The sequence below is a fragment of the Lacerta agilis genome, chromosome 11 (genome assembly GCF_009819535.1).
Source record: "Lacerta agilis isolate rLacAgi1 chromosome 11, rLacAgi1.pri, whole genome shotgun sequence".
NCBI lineage: Eukaryota > Metazoa > Chordata > Lepidosauria > Squamata > Lacertidae > Lacerta > Lacerta agilis.
The window spans coordinates 58,423,096-58,447,408 of record NC_046322.1 but is presented as its reverse complement, the minus strand read 5'-3'; the positions used below and the strand labels follow the sequence as shown (position 1 = coordinate 58,447,408).

Below are 24,313 nucleotides of genomic sequence, written 5' to 3'. Positions count from 1 at the left end.
AAAAACCCCACATTTGTATTGCAATGTGATTCAGAGATGCATTTCTTAGATATAATGTGAAAAGAACAGGTTAGCAACTGTTCTGTGATACACTTTATAATAATCTACACTGGTTTTGATGTGCTGCATGTGGGAAGTGATTATATTTCTTTTTTTAAATGAGAGACTATTGTTATTTTGATTATATGTTCTGTTTTGTGTTCTCTGCTCTCATCAATATCTAATCTTGTAACATATACCAAAAGGTTTCATTGTGGCTATGGTAACATTCCATTCAAAAGAAAGAGAACAAAAAACAGGTAGCAATTCGCTTCAGAAGTGATTGTTTATCAAACTTCATGCACAAATGAATGTTCAGAAGCATTTTAAAAATAAAACATTTTCCAGGAAAGTAAATCGCTGAACAATGAGCAACAGGTTAAATTACAACAAGTAACTTAAAAGGGATGCCAAACAGAAGATGATCAAGGTTCCGGGTCATGTTTTCAGACTAAGTTACTTATTGTCAGAAATGAAGATTCTGAATGCACAGAATTGACTTGCAGATCTGAGTAGGCTATGTATAATTGGGATACAATAAATACATAAACTATTTCACAAAATCATTATTTTTAAACAGACATTTATGTATCATTTGCTGTGTAGTTGACTCTCAACTTATATGGGAAAATTCCTTCCAGTAGCACCTTAGAGACCAACTAAGTTTGTTCTTGGTATGAGGTTTTGTGTGCATTCTTCAGGTATCTGAAGAAGTGTGCATGCACACGAAAGCTCATACCAAGAACAAACTTAGTTGGTCTCTAAGGTGCTACTGGAAGGATTTTTTTTATTTTTTATTTTGTTTTGACTATGGCAAACCAACACGGCTACCTACCTGTAACTGGAACTTATATGGGAGTTACGTTTTGGGGATAGCATTTAAAACCAAAATCGCATATAGTCAAAACACACTCTCTCTGCACCTCTGAATGCTCTTCCGAGGTGAGTGTAATGGTGGCTGGGATTGTCTATGGTTCCCCAACCCCACCGAAAGCCTGCCCCCTTTTATTGATTGATTGATTGATTGATTGGGAGGTAAGCAAATTAAGTACGTATTCTGCACCAAGAAATGTATTCAGCTCCTTTTTTGGAACAAACAACTGCAGATTTTATATATTTATTTAGGAGAACCATGGTGTTGTTTTGGTATTTACCACATGTTTTCTTTATTGACAGGTGGAATGGATAGAACAGCAGGTTGTAAAAATAAGGATAAAGAGGGATTACAAATCTGGTGGCATCCAACCCGTGTATTTTAATGATCCCAAATGGCAAAGTATGTGGTACATGGTAAGTTCATACAGGCTATTTCTTGACTAAACAGAATAGAATGCCATAACCTTGTTTTATGTGAAGCAATAAAGATTATGAAACTTGATCATATGAGCTGTTACCAATTCAGGACCTGTGTATAGAATTCCAATGCATTAGGTTTTATCATGGCAGAGGGAGAAGAGAACCTGTGTTAGCAAAGAGAAATTCTTTCCTTGAAGGATGTTGCATTTATCTTTAATTAAAGCTATAATTTCTTGAGAAGAAGCATAGATCCCAGAGTGATGATATGGTACTTTTGTGGTTTTCTGACCAACATTAGTGCAAGCTTCTTCCTTTCCTCCCAAATTGGATTACTGCAATGCAGTTTATATGGAGCAAACAAAGTCTGAAAATTTCTGTAGGTGCAAAAAGCAGCCCACAAGGGTTTGGTCTGGAGTCAGCAGGTCACATAACATTATGTCAATCCTTGGTCAATATGACTGGTTGCGGGGTTTTCTGTGCTCAATTCAGGGTTCTGGTTTTTACTCTTAAAATCCTGAAGGTCATAGTATTTCAGGAATCACCCCCTTGGTTATAAACCTGCCCAATAAGATGACTCTGCTTTTAAGGCTGTTTTCTCTGTCCCCCACCCAATCAGAAGTTTGGTGGGTAAGTACAAAGGTGGAATTTGATATTTAGACGTGGAATGCTGGCCTCCCAAAGAATATATTATCTTTCCCCATCAATGCCCATTTTAAGAAGGACACAAAGAACAGTGTAGTTTTATTAGGGATTCTTAAGGTAACACTTCTGAATGAGCCTTATCAAAGCTTGCTTTTACTGTTGCTATAACCTTTCTAATTTTTCCAATTTTTAATTTGCTGTTTTATTTGTTTATATTTTTCCATATAAAATTCTCTACTATCTTTTGTTATACTTATTCTCAAGGCTCCCAAGCCCTATTCAGGCATTATTAAAGTTAAAGTGTGTTGGAGATGCCGGGGGCTGTGTGTGCCAACCCTGCCTCTTTCACCTTAGACCCATTAAATCAGTTGGCTTGCTTTCAAGGCTCCCTGGGATCAGGAATGCTGGCCATGCAGGGGGACTTGCAAGCTTTTCAAGCAAACATTCAGACCTTGCTGTTTAACATGGCAAGATCAGGCTGGAGGGGGCAATGCACAGCCCTGCCCATCCAACATGTTTTTATTTCAAGGAACTCATTGTGACTGGATTGAGGTGTCACTTTGCTGGTAAAACAGTTGGTCTGAGATTTCAACAAGTAGCTCCAGGTGATAAGTTTAATTAATCCTTCCAGATATTGTGTTGTTGTTTTATGAAGGGAAATATCATTGCAGATGAAATTCTTTCCCATTTTTTTGAGCAAATGGTGCAGAAACAAACAACTTAGAAAGTTTTATTAGTAACTAGTGTTTGCATTGGTGGCTATAACAGCATTATGTTTAAAATAGTAATATACCACTGTGTAATTGTTCAGATCTTGATTAACAAATAGCCTAGCAATGAAAAGATCTGATCTAAGTTTATTGTTCCAACTTCTTCACAAAAGACCTTTCATTCATATTTCTCAGATGATCTTTATTATAATTCTGTTGACTCCTACTGTTTAAGGGACATAGCTCAGGATGCTTTGCATGCTGCTATCTCATATGCTGCTCATAAACATAGTTGCTTGGAATAAATACTATTAGTCTAAATTAATTTAGGGTCACATCTGAAAAGAATTCCATCTTTACAACTCATTATGAGTAGAATTGCTATAGGAAAAGCAGAGTTTGGAGTGTAAGATCCTGGAGATGCTGCATTCAAATGTACCGCATTTTTCGGACTACAAGACACACCGGACCATAAGACGCACCTATTTTTAAAGGGGGGGGGGGAATCAAGGGAAATCCCCCCCCGTTTCTCCCCTCGCCTCCAGCCCCCTTTAAAGCAAGCGGGGGTGAGCAGATAGCGCTGCGCACAGCATCTCCGCCACCGCCTCTCGTCGCGTTCAGCGCGGGGGGCGAGCAGTGGAGATGCTGCTCCTTCCTCCCCGCCGCTTCCCGCTCGCAAAAGCCTGCTTTTGGGATCGGCGGCAGGGTGCAGAGTGGTGGAGAAAGCAGCATCCCCGCTGCTTTCTCCACCACCCCGTGCCCGGCACCTTTAGGAAGGAAAAAGTGCGTCTTATGGAACAAAAAATATGGTACGTAGTATTTTGTAGTTTGGGCACAGCATCATCTTTATGCAGGGAAGTGGGGTGGCAGCTGGCGCTCAAGCCTAAATTGGATCCAAGTACAGGTTCTGGTGTGCACAGATCTGACATTCAGGTGTGTGGGTGGGATGGGATGGAAAGACCAGATAGATCTTCTGAAGACTCTCTAAGCCATGCTTTGATAAGTCTACCCAAGAGAAGAACTAAACAAACAACAGATTAAATGGCAGATCAGAGTATTCACATCACCTTTCTTCATCTCAAACACCATTTTAAATTGAGGCCACACATGTATCTTTAAATAATGGGAATGATGTGTATACATTTGTACTTCTTAATGATCAGCAGTAAATAATTTTCTAGTAAAGTGTCCCCAGAGCCAATATTCATTAAACTAGCATTTTTCACACAAAATTGTAGAAATACGACATTTAATCTTGACTAGGGATGGATGAGCCCATTACCATGTTAATTTGTTTCAGTTTTACATAGGAACAAAACCAGTGCTATTTTTCTAGAGGTGTCAGAACTCACCCTTGTTCTTTTATAATAGCAATGGTGCCCACCCGAGAGGTGCTGGAACTGAGTTCAAGCTGGAAAAAAAAGCTTTGGATGGGACTAAGTCTGTGCTGTTCTGTTTCTGTGTGGGTTTTAAAGAGAAAATCCGCTGAAACCTGCAACGAAATATACATTGAAAAAGGTGGGGGAAATTACTTATATGGTGGTCCAGGTGGTAACACTAAGTTTAGTGGCTATCAGGTGATATTTTTCTCCTTGCTGAGAAGGAGATGGTTTCACTTTAAATTTTTTATTGGTATATAGTGTGTCAGACAGCAGAGGAAACAATCCCCACGGCAGGTTGCCAGGAACAGATAAGACAAGGAAAAGTCCTTGCCATCTGCTTTTTATTCAATATTTACAGAGAGAGGCTTGGAACACAGGCTCTTGGAATAATGGCGTTGTCCCGAGTGATTCTCCACTCCCCTTTTCTCCCACTTCCTCATGCATCATTGTCATCATCTCCCCTACGGGTGGCGCTGAGGACCCTTTGCTTCTGAGCTCTCTGCTCTCCTACTTTCAAGGCTCACCGGGTTCTGGGATTGGGGGTCTGGAATGCTTTCTAAAGACCCTGTGTCCATCAGCTGTCACCCCCTGATGCTTCCTCTTCCTCCTCCTCTCCCATGATTTCCCAGCTTTCCCCCTCACCTGCCTCTGAGCTGTCACCTCCCTCAAACCCCTGTTGTAATTCTGAACTGTCATCTTCTTCTCTGGAACGGTCGGGCTGGGGAGGCAGTCTCCACCATTCCTGCTCTGCCCAGTCCCTAATATAGTGTGGGGTTTCAGTAATTTTTGGACACTTCACTTATGACTATTGATTTTACATTTAGAGAGAAATAATCTAGCCCACTGCCCCCAAACGTTTGGCAGCCTCTGACTTAGCATCATGTGTGAGTCAGGTCAATGTGTGCAAAGTGTGTGTAACAAAATAACATGGTTACACACACTAGCTTTTGTGTCCTGGCAAAGCATGTTCGTTGCTAAACTTTGGTGAGCCCTAGCTCTGGCTGAAAGAAAACTTTATAGTCCCAGCTATGGATTCACTTTGAAAAAGCAGCTTACGAGAGGTCACCCAAGCTCAATTTGTTTTACGATGAACATTTTCAGTTTTTTCACATGTGTTTCAGGAGTACGAATGGACACGTCTCTTAAAAGAATTCTTCTTGTTGTTGTTTTTTTTAAAAAAATGCATGTGAACTGAATTCTTGGAGGGAGCTGCCAAAAGTTCTATTTACAGGCTTCTGAACCTGCTGAATAAAATGCCACAAGCATCTTGAACTCTGCAAGGGAGAAAGAAATGTCAAGGGTGATGGATCTTTAGCTTATCGTAGCATCAGTTTACACTGTTGATATGCCTGTGAATTCCACTGGCACTGTGTATGGCCTTTAAATGAAAAATACTGGTCCAGATTCAAAGAACTGTTTAGGCTTTCAGAAGAGACGTATCACAAGTTGCCTCTGAAACTCCCCTCTGTTTGCTGTGGAGTATTGTTGGGGAGCTACTGTTTGAGAAAAATAACTCTAAAGCTCCCATTGGCTCATAGAACTAGTTTTACAGTTCTTTGACCCTTGGCCAGTATATTCCTTTTTCATGTTTGCTTGAGGCATTGCAAATCATGAGGGCAAAGTGTGTAATAAACTGAGCTCATAGACTTATTTGCTGACTTTATTGATGTTTAGCTCCTGATCAGTATGCATTCTCAGTAACCACATCTTAGAGTTGTTAGCATGAACATCGTAAGTATTTCAAAGTACAGCAGCTCATTATATACTCATTACTGCTGTAGCAGAGAAAAATTAATAGAGTGGTACATGAGCATCAAACCATTGTCTGCTTAACCAATACACCTTAATGGCTCCAAAGTCCTAATAAACAGAAATTGTTGATAAATACAGACATAATTTATGTGAGGGTCTTAATTATTTCATTCCCATAAATTGCATGTATCCTTTTTCCAGAATGACAATACCATTTTGTTCATCATCTTTCAAATTACGTATCATTTATTATAGGCAGCATTTCTGTGAGGTTTAACTATTCAAACAGATCATGATAAAGTGACAAAGTATTCTCTATGCACACAGCTACTTTACTCCATATTTCACTAACAAACTTTTTGTATTCAGCCAGTTTTAAAAATAAGAGAGTATTTTTTAAACCAGTCTTATTTTAGAGACATATTGTTTCCAGTGGCAGGGCCACATGGGTGATTGCCTGCTTACCTGAGCCACAGTATGTGGCCCAAACAAAAAATTATTTCAAAGTACATGAGAAGCTGCATGGTTTTGTATGGGAATTTCACCCAACTGATAAAATTCGGTTCAATTAATTACAACTGACTGAGATACAAAAATGCATATATAGGTACAGTGCTCATTTTGGATCATGCAGCCATTACTGTAGAGGTAAAGTGGGGAAACATACAGTTTGGCAATTGGATGCTTCAGTATTGTCAAAGCAATTAATTCAAGAAAAATTGTCAACCAAGTTAAAGGAATGCTTTTATTTGAATAGCACTCTAGACGCGGGTGGCGCTGTGGGTTAAACCACAGAGCCTAGGGCTTGCTGATCAGAAGGTTGGTGGTTCGAATCCCCGCGATGGGGTGAGCTCCCATTGCTCGGTTCCCGCTCCTGCAAACCTAGCAGTTTGAAAGCACGTCAAAGTGCAAGTAGCAGGGACGTCGCAGGGGGGGGGCCCAGGCAGCGCCCCTGCTGGGGGTGACACATCGGGGGCCGCCCCGCCCACTGGGCTTTTTTTCTACAATTTTTTTTTAGTATTCTTTTTAGGCTATTTTCGGCACTGCCGGGGTGGAGCCGCAGGGGCCGCCAGCAAGTCGGGGTGTCACCCCCCTCGCTGGCCGCTCCTGCGGCTCTGCCCCAGCAGCACCCAAAAGAGCACCCGCCCTCCAGCGGCTTTTCGCGGGCTGCAGAGGCTCTAAAAGCCCGCGCCCCCGGCACCCCCCGGGGGCAGGGCGTCGCCGTGTGTGCATGCGTCATGACGCACACGGCGCGATGCCCCGCCCCCGGGGATGCCGGGCGGGAGCTTGGGGAGCCTTTTAGAGCTGCAAAGAGTACGGAAGCCGCTGCTGTAGCACCCCCTTTGTGCTACAGCAGCGGCTTCAGGACTCTGCAGCCCAAAAAGGCTCCAAAAGCCCCCGCCCGGCATTCCCCGGGGGCGGAGCGTCGCCGCGTGTGCGTGCGTCATGACGCACGCACACGCGGCGATGCCCCGCCCCCAGGGGTGCCTCTTGGCTTCCCGCCCCGGGCAACCAAGGGGCTAGGAACGCCCCTGGCAAGTAGATAAATAGGGACCGCTCCGGTGGGAAGGTAAATGGCGTTTCCGTGCACTGCTCTGGTTCACCAGAAGCGGCTTAGTCATGCTGGCCACATGACCCAGAAGCTGTACGCCGGCTCCCTCGGCCAATAACGCAAGATGAGCGCTGTAACCCCAGAATCAGACACGACTGGACCTAATGGTCAGAGGTCCCTTTACCTTTACCTGGATGTTAACCTTGTATTGGATGTGGGATATGGGATATGGGATGCCATGAAATCAGTTATTAGGGAAGTATATTTAAGAGAAACATAACATTTTTGGAGGGAGAGTGAGGCAGATAAAAATTATTTGCTTATGGGAAGAGCAAAGTTAAAAGTCAAATGCAGACACACTGGGAATTCTAAAATTTACAAAAAAATTACTAGTGAAAGGTGTGATCTAAACATTTACCGGTATATGATACAATCATATACAGTATGTGGTCCATGAAGAGATTATAATACAGTTATTGATTGCTGCTTGACTGGAGATGGTGCACTTTTGAAAATCCAAGAAAGGCTTTTCACTCAGTAGATGGTATGCCAACCTATGAAATATGGCACATAGCACTAACTGAGAAAATAACATCAGTGCAGTTTAGCCCAAGGTGAAACCCAGCAGGATAAGTCAGATGAGATCTGATTCCCTTTTTTCACATAGGAAAATTGTCACATGAGAGATTTACAGCCCTCATTTTCTCAACACTCATTCTGGAAAGCTACACATAAGTGCAAGGTATTACAAGCTGTGAATTCATTGTTATGGTTTTTTGGATGCTGGTGATCCTTGTTTGTAATAATTTCAGACTCAAAACTTATTTTTGCTATGATTATTGCAACATTTAATTAACATTTTCAATAAAATTAAAATAAAAAGATTTAACTCCAGGCTTGCCTCCCCTCTGGTCGGTTCTATGACTAAGTGTTCCAGAGCACAATGATTTAGGATATTTAGAAGTTGTTGTTTTTTCCAGATGAGACAGCATCCAGCCTAAGCCAGCAACAAACAGTTGCCTCTGCTGGGATGCTGTTGCCGGAGGACTAGAACAGCTAAAGAGCTCAGGGGAACAGCTGAGGTCCTTGAGAAAGATTCCTCATTCTGCTTGATGAAATTGGGTAGACCCTCTGTTCTCAGTAGGGTTGTTCTTCTCCTGAAAGAGCAGGTACATTGTCTGGAGGTACTCTTTCATCCAGAATGGTCACTAGAGATACAGGTGGCCTCCATGTCTTGGGAGTGCCTTTTTCAAACTTCAGCTCTTCCCAAATAGAGATTGCTGACCACAGTGGGCCATACTCTAGTGATGTCGTGTTTGTAGTGTTGCAATGTGTTCTACATGGAGCTTTGTCCTTAAATCACCTGGAAGTTATAATTGGTAGGGAATACAGTCGTCAGAGTACTGCCATATGACACCAATCCTGAAAGAGGTTCTTTGGATACATACATAGTCGTACATTGCAAGTTGAATGGAATCCGTTCTGGAAGTCCATTCAACTTCCAAAATATTTGAAAACCAAATCACAGTTTCTGATTGGCTGCAGGAAGCTCCTGCAGCCAATCAGAAGCTGTGGAAGCCCCGCCGGGCATTCGAAAACCGAAACACTCACTTCCTGGTTTGCGGCGTTCGGGATCCAAAATGTCTGAGTTCCAGGACGTTTGGGATCCAAGGTACGACTGTACACTTCTTGCTGGAATTTAAGATGCTGGTGTTGACCCATAAAGACCTAAATGACTTGGGACCCAAGTATCAAAGGGAGTGCATCTGCCTGTATTATGGTCCCTCATCGGGAGATGATATGAGAGAGGGTCTTCTCTGTGGTGCTCTAGTGATAGAATGATGTGCCTGGTGCAAACTTTGCTGACATTTCAGTACCAGATCAAGACCTCATTGTTTGCCTTTTGCTTCAATGTTTTTATTACTTATCTTCAGTTGTTTCCAGGTGGGTATTATCAGCTCTTTTAGGTTGTTTGTATTTTAATTGATTTGCAATCTGTTCTGAGATCAAAAGACAAAGGGCACACTAAATACATAAAATAACAGCAAGGTGCCTACGTGCAGCATACAGCAAAGCAGCAGCATGCCTAACATGGAAGGGGAAATATTATCATGCATTTTGTGAAGATCCCCTCTACGCACTAAGTTTCATGTGCAAAAGAACCTAGATCAGACCTAGCATTTTTAGTGCCATGAGATTCACAAGCCCCTTAATTTACATCAGTAGAGATAAATTACATTCTCTGGTTTTTGTAGCTTGTTTTTATTGCTCTGTGGCCAACAGAGAACTTTGTAAGTTCAAATGAACAACTCTTTAATATTGATTCCTTGCTTCACTGTTCAGCTGAATTGTTATATTATTATTTGTATACCTCAATTGCCTTAATAATCAATAAGTAATAATTAAAGGTTACATTAATTCCATGTATATCACATGAACTGCAACAGTTTTGACCTTGGGAAAGTTTGAGATATATATTTCAGTGTTTATTTTTTAAATATTTCACTAGACAATGGAAGTATATGGTAATTTGGGTTTGTTTGTTGGTTGGTTTGTTTGTTTTAATAAATCACACAATCTTGTTAATTTAAAGATTTTGCTCATGGTGTTTTTTAAAATTTACCTGATAGTTCAGATTCGGTCATGCCTGATGGCAAAGCCAGTTGCAATTTGTGCTGCTCCGCAGGGGACACCAAAACAATGCTATGGAATAGGGTGCGAGAGGTGAGGCTGGGTGCTGAATTTTAGCATCACACAGGGCGCCGCCGGAATTTGAGAGCCCAAAGTCCAGCACTGATTATGGTTACCTGTCATACATCATACCATCATAGAAGAGTAGAGCCACACTAAGCCATACCGACGCAAATTGCAGTGTGGACAGTATTTCCAAAAGTTAGAGCTATTTTTGAGGCAAAGATCAGCTGTTTCCCAGACCTATAGGTTTTTCCAATTCAATTATACTCTTCCTTGTTAATCTAAGGCCATTCCTTGTCCTTCAGCTCCTCTTCCTCCTCCTCCTCAGGGAGGCCATGTGACAGCCCGGCTGTGTGCGCATCACCTTTGACCGGGAACATGTCTTCGGTTTGGGCTCAGGCAGCAGCGGCAGCACTGCATGTGTGGGTGCACACTGTTCTACCTTCTCCCTCCCTGCCTTTTCCTTTCCCTCACGAAGGGATATCTGGGTGCCTCCTTCTGCTTTGCTCCTGCACTACCTCCCCCCCATATGTGTGAATTGTCCCTCCCTCCTCTTTTCTCCCCGCCCCATCTCATTCTCTCGCTCCCTCCCTCCTCCTCTTCCTGCACTCCCCAGTCCCCTCTCCCTCCTCGTCTTCTCTCCCTTGCTCAATCCGCTGCTCCTGCTGTCTTTGTCCTCCCCTCCTGCACAGTTATTTCTTCTCCGTCCCCCCTGCTCCCCTTCTTTTTCCACCCCCGTCAGTGGCTGGCTGAGCCTGACCTGGTGGCATCTGCCCACTCCTCCTGCCTGCCTCTCGCTCCCATCGAGAAGCCCATCACCATGATCGGAAATTGATCACTGCAGAAGGGCTCGCAGGGCACATGGAGGTCAGGGGTAAGGGTTCGGGCAGCGGGAGAGGCAGGCAGGCAGGCGCATGGGGAGGGGTGGCAGTTCTGGCAACTTTTTTCTAAGAAAAACGTGCTGCCCAAGTTCATCCAACCTTTCCCACAAGACAATTTAAAGAGGGTGAGAGCATCCTGCCATTTCTATACAGCATATATAAGGAAGGCATACCAGTGATGGTAAAGATTTTGCTCTTGTTGGTGAAGAGAAGGTTCAGGCAAGGACAGCCTGCTGATATCACTAAAGGAGAAAGAAGCTGTCTTGTGGCAGGTTTCCAAACCTTTTCAAAGGAACAGGGCTTATAATCTCACACCCTTTTCTACAGCCTAAGGTACATGGCTTGTCTGAGCCAAATAACAGAACTTATGAGTCATTTCCCTCAGTGAGCTGCCTATGGGCTAATTTCTTAGCGTTAATAGAAATGGAAGAAAGCTGCCAGAGCAATTGGATATTTTGGATGAAGAAGAATAAAGGGGACTCATCATTTATTTTATTGTAAGATAAGAGATGAAAAACCTATGAGTGGGTTGGACATTGGTCAGTGCATTCTTTTCTTTAGTTTTGGCAGCAATAAATACAAATACAGATGATGATGATGATGATGATAATAATAATAATAATAATAATAATAATAATAATAATAATAATGTTATTTATACCTTGCCCATCTGGCTGTGTTTCCCCAGCCACTCTGGGCAGCTTACAACATACCTAAAAACATAATAAGAACACTGATCTTTAAAAATTTCCCTAAACAGGGCTGCCTTCAGATGTCTTCTAAAAGTCAGATAGTTGTTTATTTCCTTGACATCTGATGGGAGGGTGTTCGGTGGGTACCGCTACCAAGAAGGCCCTCTGCCTAGTTCCCTGTAAAATAGTGTATTTTTCTGGAAATGTATGTAAATTGAAAAAGTTTGAAGAAATCTGAGAATGGATATCAGATTGGTTTTCATATTATCAAACCAATGAGTATTTTAAAAAGGATCTATTAAAAGGTTTTATTATGAGTTCTGATTTTGGAAAAAAAAATGCTTGAAGGAAGAGAGAAATTGATTTCAAAATTTATAAATTATTATTAGAATGGGAGGCGAAAGACGAAATGGTGAAATTGGTAATGATGAAAAGGGTTAAGATTTAGGACACAATATAGAAATAAGCAAAGTTATGGGCTATGCTGAATCAGCAAAGTTAGCAGCTAAAATAAGAGAACTTGATGATGGTTGTTTAATGGAAGAATGGAAGCCTTTTTCAGATTATTTAAAGAAATATTATAATTTGATGAATTCATGAGCAGGATTTGAACTACGAGCAACAGAAATAATTAGAGATTATTGTATTGTGGTTATGGTATAAAAGAGTGAAGACGGGGGAATTAAAAGAACAACAGAATAAGGGGTGGGAAGTTGATAAAACAAAAGAAAAAATATTATGTTTTCCAATTTGTGGAAATTTAATCATTTTTATTTTTTTACCGTTACATGGATTACAAGGGAACTTTGGGGGTGGGGGGGGAGTGAATGAGCTTTTGAGAACTCTTGTGGCTAGTATGTGTTGCTATGATACTTGTTCTAAGAATTTATTTCCCCCTTTTCTGCTTATTCTCATGGAGCCCAGGGGAGCTGGAGCAAAGCACCACCCCTGAGGAAGGCCTGAATAGGATACTCATTAAAAGGATTCACACTCTCTGTGGTTCCCAAATGTCAGCTTCATTTCTTTATAAACTCACCTCCTCCATACAAAACAAAGAAAATATGAGAGAGAACAGTCCATTTTTCATTTAACATAAACTGGTGTACAAAGGTTCTGTCATAGCTGCTGTTCAATAAGCACCTAAAGTGGCAATTATTTGGGGGCAAATTGTTTTGGCTACAGGTTCTTAGGCTGCTGTTCCCCTCCTGCTGGTGCTGCACTAAACATGCCAGGAACTCTTTTTTGTAGATATAAAGGAATCTGGATAAGTTTCCAGACAGCTATTTCAGGGATTATACAGTACATAACACTGCCTCTCCCTTCCCACCCACCCAACCTGCCCACCCACCCCACCCCAGCATTTTTGGTGTTTCCATGGCTATTCTGTGCATGCACTTTGTCTACTTTTATCCACATGCAGTTGTGTTGGAAAATTCAAATGCACTTTCTCCCCCCAGCAATCAAGTGTACTGTACTGTGGTGTTTCTAAAGGCCCATAATAACAATTAAGTGGTCTAATAACTATACCCTGATATGATGAGCAATCTCAAAAGAAATAACTAGCTCTATTTTCATTTCATTTAGCGTCCCTTTCAAATTATCTTGCTGTTTGTTAATTAGGGCATTGATTTTCTGTCTCTCCAGTTTAAATCAATATGCTCATTTGTGGATAATTAAATTGGTTATACTAATGAATAGGCTAATATTTCTTTGCATTGCACTGGCAACTAATTTCCTACATACAATGCTTTTTTTGGCTTGTTGTTTGTTTTTCTTCCTATAGCACTGCAGCGATAATATAAACCTCTGTCAGTCAGATATGAATATTGTAGGTGCCTGGAGGAGAGGCTACACTGGGAAGAATATTGTGATCACCATATTGGATGATGGCATTGAACGAAACCACCCAGACTTGATGCAGAATTATGTGAGTCTCCACGCTGCTTCAGATAGCTGTTTTATTCTTTTATGCTTATTTGTTTATTTCAACAATTTGTATACTTCTTAATTACGGTATCCTCTGAAAAGGTGTACAGGAGACTCAGTAGAATGAAACTTACCATCTTCATTTTGCAAGCTATGTATCTGAGACATGGGCACCACTAACTGCTGAAATGTTTACCTATCAGTAAACCGAATCTGGTCTTGCACAAACCAACTCAAATGTAATGCGTTTGCTATTTTGTTTCAATAATTAATCTTGTCTTGGTCTTTTGCTGTGTGGCCATATTTGGTGTACTTTGCAGGTGAGCAATATTCTGAATCACTGACTCAGTCACACGCAATCCATGCCCTCTAACCCAGAGGGCTCTTAGGCCAGGCCACACCCTACTACCCAAATGTTGGCAGCCCTGTTTCAGATAGAGTTGCTGTTGAAAAGGATTATGAATTGCTGCACAATTCACACATAATCCATGTTCAGGGCCATGATCCCAACAAAACCCCAATAATATCTCTAAACTCCAGCATTAGAAAGTATCTGGAGGTATTTTCTGCTACACTTCCTGTTTGGCAGTATCCTTCGCTTGCTGCTGGAATATATTATTAGGACATGGTTAGAATCTCAATAGTTAACACATTTCACTCAGCATAAATTGTTTTCTATTTTGAAAATGTTTCTACTATAAATACCGTATATACTCGAGTATAAGTCGACCCAAATATAAGCCGAGGCACCTAATTTCCCTACAAAAATGTGGGAAAGCTTATTGACTCAAGTATAAGCCGGTTCACCTTTGCCACTGTGGCAGAGGAGGAACGAGCAGCCCAAAGCAGCCCTTTGGGCTGCTCCTTCCTCTTCCTCCTTTGCTGCTGTGGAGCTCACCCCGTCGCAGGGTTTCGAACCGCCATTCTTCTGATCAGCAAGCCCTAGGGCTCTGTGGTTTAACCCACAGCGCAATGTTCCCTCGTGTTATACAGAGAAGGCTGGGATCCTGTCCTGTTTAAGCAGGAGCCAGGGAAAGTGAGCACCTGTGGGGTTTTAATACTTCCTTAACTGATAGGCTTTCTGCCTTCTGGGGTCTAAAGTTTGCATTTATGTGAGCAGTTCAGGAATGGAACAAGCTGCTTGGGGAGAGTAAAGAACCACCGTTCTTGTACACTTCTTAAGGAATGGTTGACTTGAGTATAAGCCGAGGGCAGCTTTTAAAGCACAAAAAGTGTGCTGAAAAACTAGGCTTATACTCAAGTATATACGGTATATAGAAATTAAGAAACTAGATCTGCTTGTTCACTGTTATACAGGGAATATAACAGCTTCAACTGCTTGTGAATTGTGTATAATACATTACAATCACTGAATAAAATCAATGATAAGATACAATCTGTTTGTCACCTTACATTATTGATGTGATGAGTATTCCTTTGCAAACATTTTTTTTATTTCTTGCCAATTAATAATAAATATATCTTTTCCATTTAGCATTCTCAACAGCAGGGATTACTAACTCCATCCCATTCAAGTCCTTCATGAATTTAACAGATCAACTGAATTCTCCACGTTGCTTGCTACCTATTACCTAAACTAAAAAATTCACATAAGAGAAAATGACATTAATGTTTAATGGCATTACATATGTGAATGAATATATTTTGGCAACGTTATACAGAATCACTTGAAGCCAGTAGACTAATTAGTTTTGAACAAAGGTGAAATATAAAAGATTAATCTGCCTCATCAAATAACAAGAGTTGCAAAGATATACAGATGTTTACATTGTTTTCTACAGGCAAATGTGGAGAAGACAAAACCACATTTCACATCCATTAAAAGTTGCATATGCTCCCTGAAGATACAAAAAAAATGTCATTTAGTAGCTACTTTTAATAAAGATACACTTTCCCCAAACGACTTTATCTTTCAAGTTGTATGTTTAAATTCTTTATTGATACATGGAAATGTTTCCTTAAGGCAAATAATGTTCTCTTAGAATCATTTAAATTGCTTGGCCTTTTAACAAGGATAATGTAATTCAAGTTTCTGAGCAAACTATTTATTACTGTGATAAAGAGGATTTTGATAAAGAAAAGAAATTTGAAATATAGCAAATAACTAAAACTACACAACTAAGTACTACTTAGATTAAAACAGTAGTTTTCAAAAATTCTAAAAAATATATTTTGATGCAACTTCTATTTTCCAAAAGTAATTTAAATAATATATAAATCCTGCAGGTTTTGAACATGTATTGCTTTTCTAAACCATGCAGCAACCACAAAACCACAGGAATGTTAGTTAACCTAATTACACTCCTGTAGAAACCTGCTGAGGAATGTATGAGCCAGATGAGTCAATGGCTAATTAATGAGGACCTGCAGTTCATTCTTTTTCCATCTCTCTTTCCATTTCCCTTCTCTGTTGACTACAGGACCCAGATGCCAGTTTTGATGTCAATGGTAATGATATTGACCCCATGCCTCGTTATGATGCCAGCAATGAAAACAAGTAAGGCCACTCCTCTGTGGAATGCGAGGCATTGTAAATTCAGTTGTATCATGTGCTCTCTCTTTTTTCTACAGCATTAATTGCGCAAGTTGAAAAATTATATTTTTGTTTCAATTTTTAACTTTTATCTAGTAAAGGTAATGCAGGGTATGAATTGTGTCTTTTGCATCTCACTTACATGTACATGACATAGGGTGAAGAAGCTGTTTGAGCGTATATGGTTAGATCTCTGAATAAATTTGAGTTTCAAATATTTGAACTGCATTTATTTTCAGAATGATATTGATGATACTTTCTCAGGTAGCTTCTGATACTTGCTTGTAATTCTGCTGTCTAGGTGCTGCTTTGAGTAATCTGAAACTGGTTGTTGTGTCTATACCAAACAGGAATCAAATACGTAGAGTTGTTCACTAGGTTTATAAAATGCCTATTTTTTCTGTCTTGTCTGTGACTGGAACATAGTTGAACATAGTTCACTGTATTGTGGTCTGGCAAGCATCATTTTTGCAGTCTCAGGGTGGTCATAAAACCAAGAGGCTTACTGAGTTCCTATTGGCTCACCATACATGACAGGTAGACTAATACGGCTCAGTGGCTGTCAAGTTGTTTTGACGAGGTATGGGGCTAGTTTGCCTATTATTAGCTGGATACAGAAAGGTGGAGAAAAAAACTTATGTGGAAGCCCCACAAACTCCATAATTCTGCACAAGTTCCCTTTAATATGCTTGTCCCCTGTTTAGGAAACAAAACACATTTATGGTGGGAATAGTATGGTCAGTGCCTAAGGGCAGATGCACAACTTCCTTTCTGAATGACTAAGCTGAGCAGTTTTATTGACTTGACTTCTCTGTTGTGGACATCTGAGAACTTGCTGACCAGCAGTCCTTCAGATATCTTTGTTGCAGGCTTTTTAGGACTTTAAAACAGCACTTCAAATTGCATCTGAAGATACACTGGAAGGCACTGCAGAACTTTAAGCATCAGCAATATATGTTTGATATGAGGGTCCAAGTTAACAACGTCACAACTATGTCCTGAATTAGCTGAAGTATTTACAGTAAATGCTCTTCAAAGGCATTCCAACGTACGCTGCATTGCAGTAATCAAAAGTGGTTGTTACAAAACCATAGATAACTGCACAAAGGCCATTCATTTTACAGAGGAATGCTCAGAGTTTCTATCTCATTATGCCTGGATTGCTATGTAAAATGAATCAATCCAAATGTTTTGATTTCTGATGCATCTGAAATGAAGATGTAATGCCATAATTTAGATTTTTGTGCTGGCATAGATGTTGGAATAATCCACTTCTGGCCACCATTATCATTAAATGCCACCAAAGCCATAAGGCTTGGTTTCCAGACCCTTGCTCATCTTGGTTGCCCTCCTCTGCACACATTCCAGCTTGTCAATATTCTTCTTAAATTGTAGTGTCCAGAATTGGACACAGTATTCCTGGTGTGGTCTGACCAAGGCAGAATAGAGTGGGATTATTACTTCCAGAAAAACATCTACTTCTGCTTCATTGACTACGCAAAAGCATTTGACTGTGTCGACCACAGCAAACTATGGCAAGTTCTTAAAGAAATGGGAGTGCCTGATCACCTCATTTGTCTCCTGAGAAATCTCTATGTGGGACAAGAAGCTACAATTAGAACTGGATATGGAACAACTGATTGGTTCAAAATTGGGAAAGGAGTACGACAAGGCTGTATATTGTCTCCCTGCTTATTTAACTTATATGCAGAATTCATATTTAAATTCATAGTTAAAGCTATGGTTTTCCCAGTAATAATGTACGGAAGTGAGAGCTGGACCATCAAGAAGGCTGATCGCCGAAGAATTGATGCTTTTGAGTTATAGTGCTGGAGGAGACTCTTGAGAGTCCCATGGACTGCAAAAAGATCAAATTATCCATCCTTAAAGAAATCAGCCCTGAGTGCTCACTGGAAGGGCAGATCCTGAAGTTGAGGCTCCAGTACTTTGGCCACCTCATGAGAAGAGAAGACTCCCTGAAAAAGACCCTGATGTTGGGAAAGATGGAGGGCACAGGGAGAAGGGGATGACAGAGGATGAGATGGTTGGACAGTGTTCTCGAAGCGACTGGCATGAGTTTGGCCAAACTGCGTGAGGCAGTGGAGGATAGGCGTGCCTGGCATGCTCTGGTCCATGGGGTCACGAAGAGTCGGACACGACTGAACAACAACAACATTACTTCACTTGATCTGGATACTATACTTCTGTTGATGCAGCCTAGAATGGTGTTAGCTTTATTTTTATTTTTTATTTTTTGCTGCTGCATCACACTGTTGACTTATGTTAAGCTTGTGGTCCACCAAGCCCCTAGATCCTTTTCACATGTACTGCATGCAACACACTGATCTCAGCCATACATTTTATACAACCCTTGTACCTGATGGCCACCAGTCAACTCATTAATGTTAGGTTTAAACCTCAAGCTTCCACTGTACAGTGGTACCTCTAGTTATGAACTTAATTCGTTCTGGAGGTCCGTTCTTAACTAGAGGCATTCTTTCGCTAATGGGGCCTCTTTTGCTAATGGGGCCTCTTGCTGCTGGCACATGATTTCCGTTCTCATCCTGCGGCAAAGTTCTCAACCTGAGGTACTACTTCGGGGTTAGTGGAGTTTGTAACCTGAAGCGTTTGTAACCTGAGGCGTTTGTAACTCGAGGTAGCGCTACACACTTTTTGCCAAGCAAATCAACAACTCAAGGCATGGTTGAGTAAGTGGCAATGAGGAGAATCACAAAAGCAGACTCTGTACAAAAGTCACTGTTTTTGAGGATAAGGAAACAATATTCTTTTTTAAAAGTGTCAATTTTTCATTTTAACCCGATTGATACTTTTTTTGAAAACCCGTTTCTCTCTCGCCTTGTTGTTATCATAGCAATTACAACGGTCCCTTTGTTGTTTTATTTCTACAAGCTCGTCACACATACTTAGTTTCACTGCAAATGAAGGAGCAGTATTTTTTGTTTTGGTTGCCAAGTAGTGATGGACATTCCTGCTTGATTTTTCTTTGCTGTGTTCCACTTAATTAAGTGCCTGACAGAGAAATCTGGCATCTAGGATTTTATCCTCTGGATAGGAGGGAAGGGAACTACCGGGACCTAAAACGCCAACATTATTTACCCCAGCAAGTTTCCCCATTCCTGCAATGAAAGGTTAGCAGATAAGGGTCTTGGCTCCACCCACAGGTCGAAGGCAGGCTGTCCCCTTGGGTCTTTAAATATATTTACCTTGTTTTGCCCCTTCTTACCTTGCTGTTGTTTCCTCATTGGCTTGCTCTCCATCAGTTTTGCTGGTCCCCAAGCCCCTTCTCTGGTGTTTTTAACTCAGTTCCTTCTCTCTTCGTCTTTTCCTGCCAAAATTCAAGAAGGGAGTTAGTTCTAAATTTTAACCCCCTTTTACTCCCTCCAAGGCAGCAGTAATGCAAGCTGAACCTAAGACTTCTAACAAGTTTTCCAGTTATAGCTTCACTAAAGAATGTGTCCAAATCTGAATGGGAATCCCCACCAAGGTTTTGTGGTGCAATAGATAGTGCATTGGACTTCTAGCATAGTGCAGTGATTCAAAGGTTGTGGGTTCGAGTCCCACCAGAGTCACCAAGTTAAGAAGCTAGCACCCATTGGTATCAAATTCTACACTCCTGATACTGAGTTTATGGACTTACTAAAGGTTCCAAATGTAGACTGTCCAGTTTCCACTTTAGTTTCTAGGATTTTACTTTCCTCAGGATGGGAACTCCTAGCTGAAGGACGCTACAGAATGCCACTTGGACTTTGTCATTCACAGTGCCCTTGAAATGCCTCCTTATTTATCTGAGCTTCATGCACAGCAACCTTATTGCTAGAACATCTCTAGTCTGGGCTGACAACCTCCTCTACCACCCAGATCAGGATCCAAGCCATACTTGACAAATGCTGCTTGTGATCTACTGGTCAGCTGCCTTTATTGCAGATGCCACATTGAATTCCACCTAGTTTGCCTCACACTCTCTGGTAGCAGACATTGTGGCTAAGCATATTCTATAGCTTGAACACTGGGATGCTGACACCCACATCTGGGATTAAATAGCTCCCTAAAAAAGGTAAAGGACCCCTGACCATTAGGTCCAGTCGCGGACGACTCTGAAATTGCGGTGCTCATCTCGCTTTACTGGCCGAGGGAGCCGACATACAGCTCCCGGGTCATGTGGCCAGCATGACTAAGCCGCTTTCTAGCAAATCAGAGCAGTGCACGGAAGTCCATTTACCTTCCTGGCGGAGCGGTACCTATTTCTCTATTTGCACTGCGTGCTTTTGAACTGCTAGGTTGGCAGGAGCTGGGACTGAGCAACGGGAGCTCACCCCATTGCGGGGATTTGAACCACTGACCTTCTGATCAGCAAGCCATAGACTCTGTGGCTTAACCCACAGCGCCACCTGCGTCCCTACATGGGTACTAAACTGCTTGAAGAGAATATCTCAAAAGATAGCTTGGTTGAAGCAAAAGATGCTACTTATCCATAAGAGGGATGACAAGAGATTTTAAAGACGTTAACTCGCCATACTCTCCCAACCAGTCCTTTCGTAATGTTCATCAGCAAGAAAGAAACAGAGTACAAACCTAACAGATCAAGGAGCAAGCCATGATTCTCCAATTGATTCCAGCCAAACAACAAGCCCTAACCAAACCAAACCAAACCAAACCACCTCCACCACTTTTGCTGCCACTGCCTTTGTTGCTGCCTCCTTAGCTTGTCTCTCTCTGGAACAAGTGAAAAAGATCAGCTCAGAGGTTTAGACACTCATCAGATCCAAGAAAGTGGACCTCATGTTTATGGCATGAGTTCTAGGTCTGTGCATCTCAGCAGCACAATACCACACCATTCCTTCTCTAATGGGCTCTGCTTCCCTACCAGAAAGTCAGCACATTGAGCAGACACCTGCATGCCAAACTCCCCCACCACATCCACCAAATCTTGAGATAGTGGACAGTGTGATCCAACCTGCAGAAGGGCTGTCTTTTTTGCAGTCTCCTGAGAACAGCAATCGCCTCAGATGCTAGCCTCATGGGTTAGGGAGCTCACTGTGGAAATCTAAACATCCAAGGCCTATGGTCTTCTGCGGAAGCATCAATGAACATCAGTTGGCTAGAGCTTTGAGCAGCTTGACTAGCCCTACAGCACTTTGCTCCTCATCTCCACCTCAGCAATGTCCTAATCTTCATGAATTCCACTACAGTGAAATCCAACAACAGTGGACAAGGACAAGAAGTGTGCATGCACACGAAAGCTCATACCAGGAACAAACTCAGTTGGTCTCTAAGGTGCTACTAGAAAGAATTTCCGATTTTGTTTTGACTATGGCAGACCAACACGGCTACCCACCTGTAAGTGGACAAGGAGGCACCCAGTCTCGGGAGCTTCAGGTAGAAGCATCCCTCCTTCTCAGCTGGGCAGAACACAATGTCCTGTCAGTCACAGCCAAGCACATCTCCAGTCTCCTGAACACAAAAGCAGACAGGCTGAGCCACAGGAATATAGACCAAGCAGAATGGCAACTGTATTCGGCAATTTTTCAACAGCTTCTGTCTTAAGTTCAACCAGTGCCAAGTGGACCTCTTTGCCTTAGCAGAAATCATCCACTTCCATGGTTCTTTACTAGATTCCATTCACCATCAGTGGAGGCATGGGATATCCTGCCCTCCCCATGGCTACCAGGACTTTTCTATGCCTTCACTCCACTTCCTATCATTCTGAGGGTCCTTCAGAAGATCACAGAAGTGACAGTGAGAGTCCACCTCATTGCACCATTTGGCCTCATTGCTCTTTGTTCCCTCAATTACTCCACCTCACAGAACAAATCTTCTCTCTCAAGGTCCGATTCTTGATCCAGATCCTGAGTGGCTACAGCTGATTGCATGCAGGTTGAATGGTGGTGCCTAACTAAGCTGGACTTACCTGCAGACATAACTGATAAACTCCACTCCAGGAGGCCCTCTACTTATACCAATCCACCTGGAAAACCTTTTGGCTCTGGTGCATGATCACAAGATGCTCTTACAAGAAACTGGAATTTTCTACTATCTTTTCCTGTTTCCAGGATGGCCTCGGTAGAGGCCTTTGCCCAAACACTATCAAGAAGTGGTGGCTCTCTCCTCCATCCTGTCATGACCATTCAGTTTCCCCCTCTCCTCCCATCCACTCTTGAAATGATTCCTTAGAGGGGCAACTCTTAAAATGTTCCCTGACCAGCCACAGAAGCCTCCCTTCAAATCACTGTGGAAGGTCTCCTTCAAACTACTATGCTTCAAAGTCACCTTTTTAGTGGCCATCACTTCAGCTCACAATTTTGGAACTTGGCACTGTATCCACAGCCAAGCACTTGTGAACTTTCACAAAGATAGGGTAGTCCTTCATACTGACCCACCCTTCTTTTCTAAAGACGCTTCTAGCTTCCACTTGCAGTAAGAATTTCTTCTTCCCTCCTGTCCAGTGCATCCAAGAGAAAAGGCTTGGCATTCTCTGGACATATACAGAGCCTTAAAAATATACCAAAGAGCTCAGGTGAACAGAATCTCTCTTCGTGTCCTTCCATCTCTTCTCCTTGGGGAAGAAGGTAACCTCTGCCACCTTAGCCAGATGGATAAAAGCCTGCATTGCTCTTTCCCATGAGGCATCCCATGCCTTCTCACATCACTGCTCACTCCACACATTCTGCAGCCACCTCTGCTGCATTCTCTACTAATGCTCGCATTGCAGAGCGAACACCTGGGTCTCCCCCAGCACCTTACGAGACCCTGTTGCATAGATGTCTTTGCTTCAATGGAAGCTGCCTTCGGAGGGTCCTACAAAAGGTCCTCCTTCCATAACACTGCAGCCTGTCTCCTGCCTGAGATTGGGATAGCTCTGGTATGTCCCAATCTGCTGACCTGCTGGAATGGGAAAAAGTATAATTGTTCCTTCCTTAATTGTAGTTTCCTATTCCCAATGAAAGGTGCAGGACCTGCCCTTAAGACCGACTGCAGTACCTATAATTTTCACTCTCCTTTCTCCTTTCTCTGTATGTCTGGGGCATAGGATTTGATTTTTCCTTCTGTAACTCCTTTCTCAAGCTTTGTGAGTTCACAAACTGAATTCTGGGACTCCTACGTCCCAAAATGTTGCTGGCTGCCTGCAGCCTGTGGTGTGGGTGGAGCCAAGACCCAATCTGCTGACCTTTCGTTGGGAATTAAAAATTTACAATTCAGGTAGGTACAATCGTACTTTCTGAATGCCCACTCAAGATTCATAGATTGCCCCCTGAAGGACATATGGCACTGATTAATAATTTATTTTTGTTTATTTAATAAAATGTGTATAATACTTACTAGAACAAAAGACCTCAAGCTAGTTGACCATTTAAAAAATAATAATCAGCCACCTAAACTCAAAACAATTAGAACAGTATCTCCCCTAACATGTGCAACAGATTATTCTAGCTGTCATTTTTTTTGGTACCAGTTGCTTTTTCTCCTAGTTGGCTTTGGCTGGTGAAAACAGCATAGTCAAACTTCCTTGTTAATTTGGCACGTATAAAAAATAATTAAACAGAATATGGGGCTATAATACAGCAGGAATAGAAGGTTGCAAGATTAGAAAGCTTGGCCCAAAACATGAAAGCCAAAATCTTCAAAGAATGAGAATGGGAAAACGTGTCGGCATTGACTTCTAGCTGCTGAGTTCGTTGGTGGGGTGTAATGAGGAATCTCTTCTTAACAACTTCAGAGGATGGAAATACCTACTACAGATATTTGTGCTATCCTGAGCATATTATTATTATTATTATTATTATTATTATTATTATTATTATTATGGTGTCACAAGTATCAAGTATTGAGCTGTGAAACAGCTACAATTTTCAGGTTGCCCAATATTGTTTATGTAATATTCCTATTTTTAAAAAAAATTACTGTGTGTTACCCCAGTTTAAGTAATTTAATACTCATAGTAATTTATGTGCCTTAAATTGTAGAAGCACTTTTGCATGTCCTGTTTGCCTCTTCCTGATATTAAGAAACTCAATAAATAGTATTTATGTCAGGAGCTGCCAGGGCTAAAGCAGTTAGTTCCCTGTTCATGTGTAATGAACCCCCACGACCAAAGCTTTTTTCTAGCCCCAAATGTGTCAGAACTCCCCTCCATGAGAAGACCCATCCAAAGCCCAAATATGATATCTTCTGGCT

The 24,313-nt window shown here is 41.7% G+C and overlaps 1 protein-coding gene across 2 annotated transcripts in view; it reads left to right on the top strand.

The window, feature by feature from the left end:
• The window catches only part of PCSK5 (proprotein convertase subtilisin/kexin type 5), a 213,173-nt gene that overhangs the window by 42,170 nt on the left and 146,690 nt on the right, over window positions 1-24,313 (top strand). For both annotated transcript variants that reach the window (XM_033164114.1, XM_033164112.1), the window contains exons 3-5: window positions 1,216-1,329; window positions 13,424-13,567; window positions 16,008-16,084. In XM_033164114.1, coding sequence (XP_033020005.1) covers window positions 1,216-1,329; window positions 13,424-13,567; window positions 16,008-16,084 — 335 coding nt within the window. The remainder of the gene's footprint in view (window positions 1-1,215; window positions 1,330-13,423; window positions 13,568-16,007; window positions 16,085-24,313) is intronic.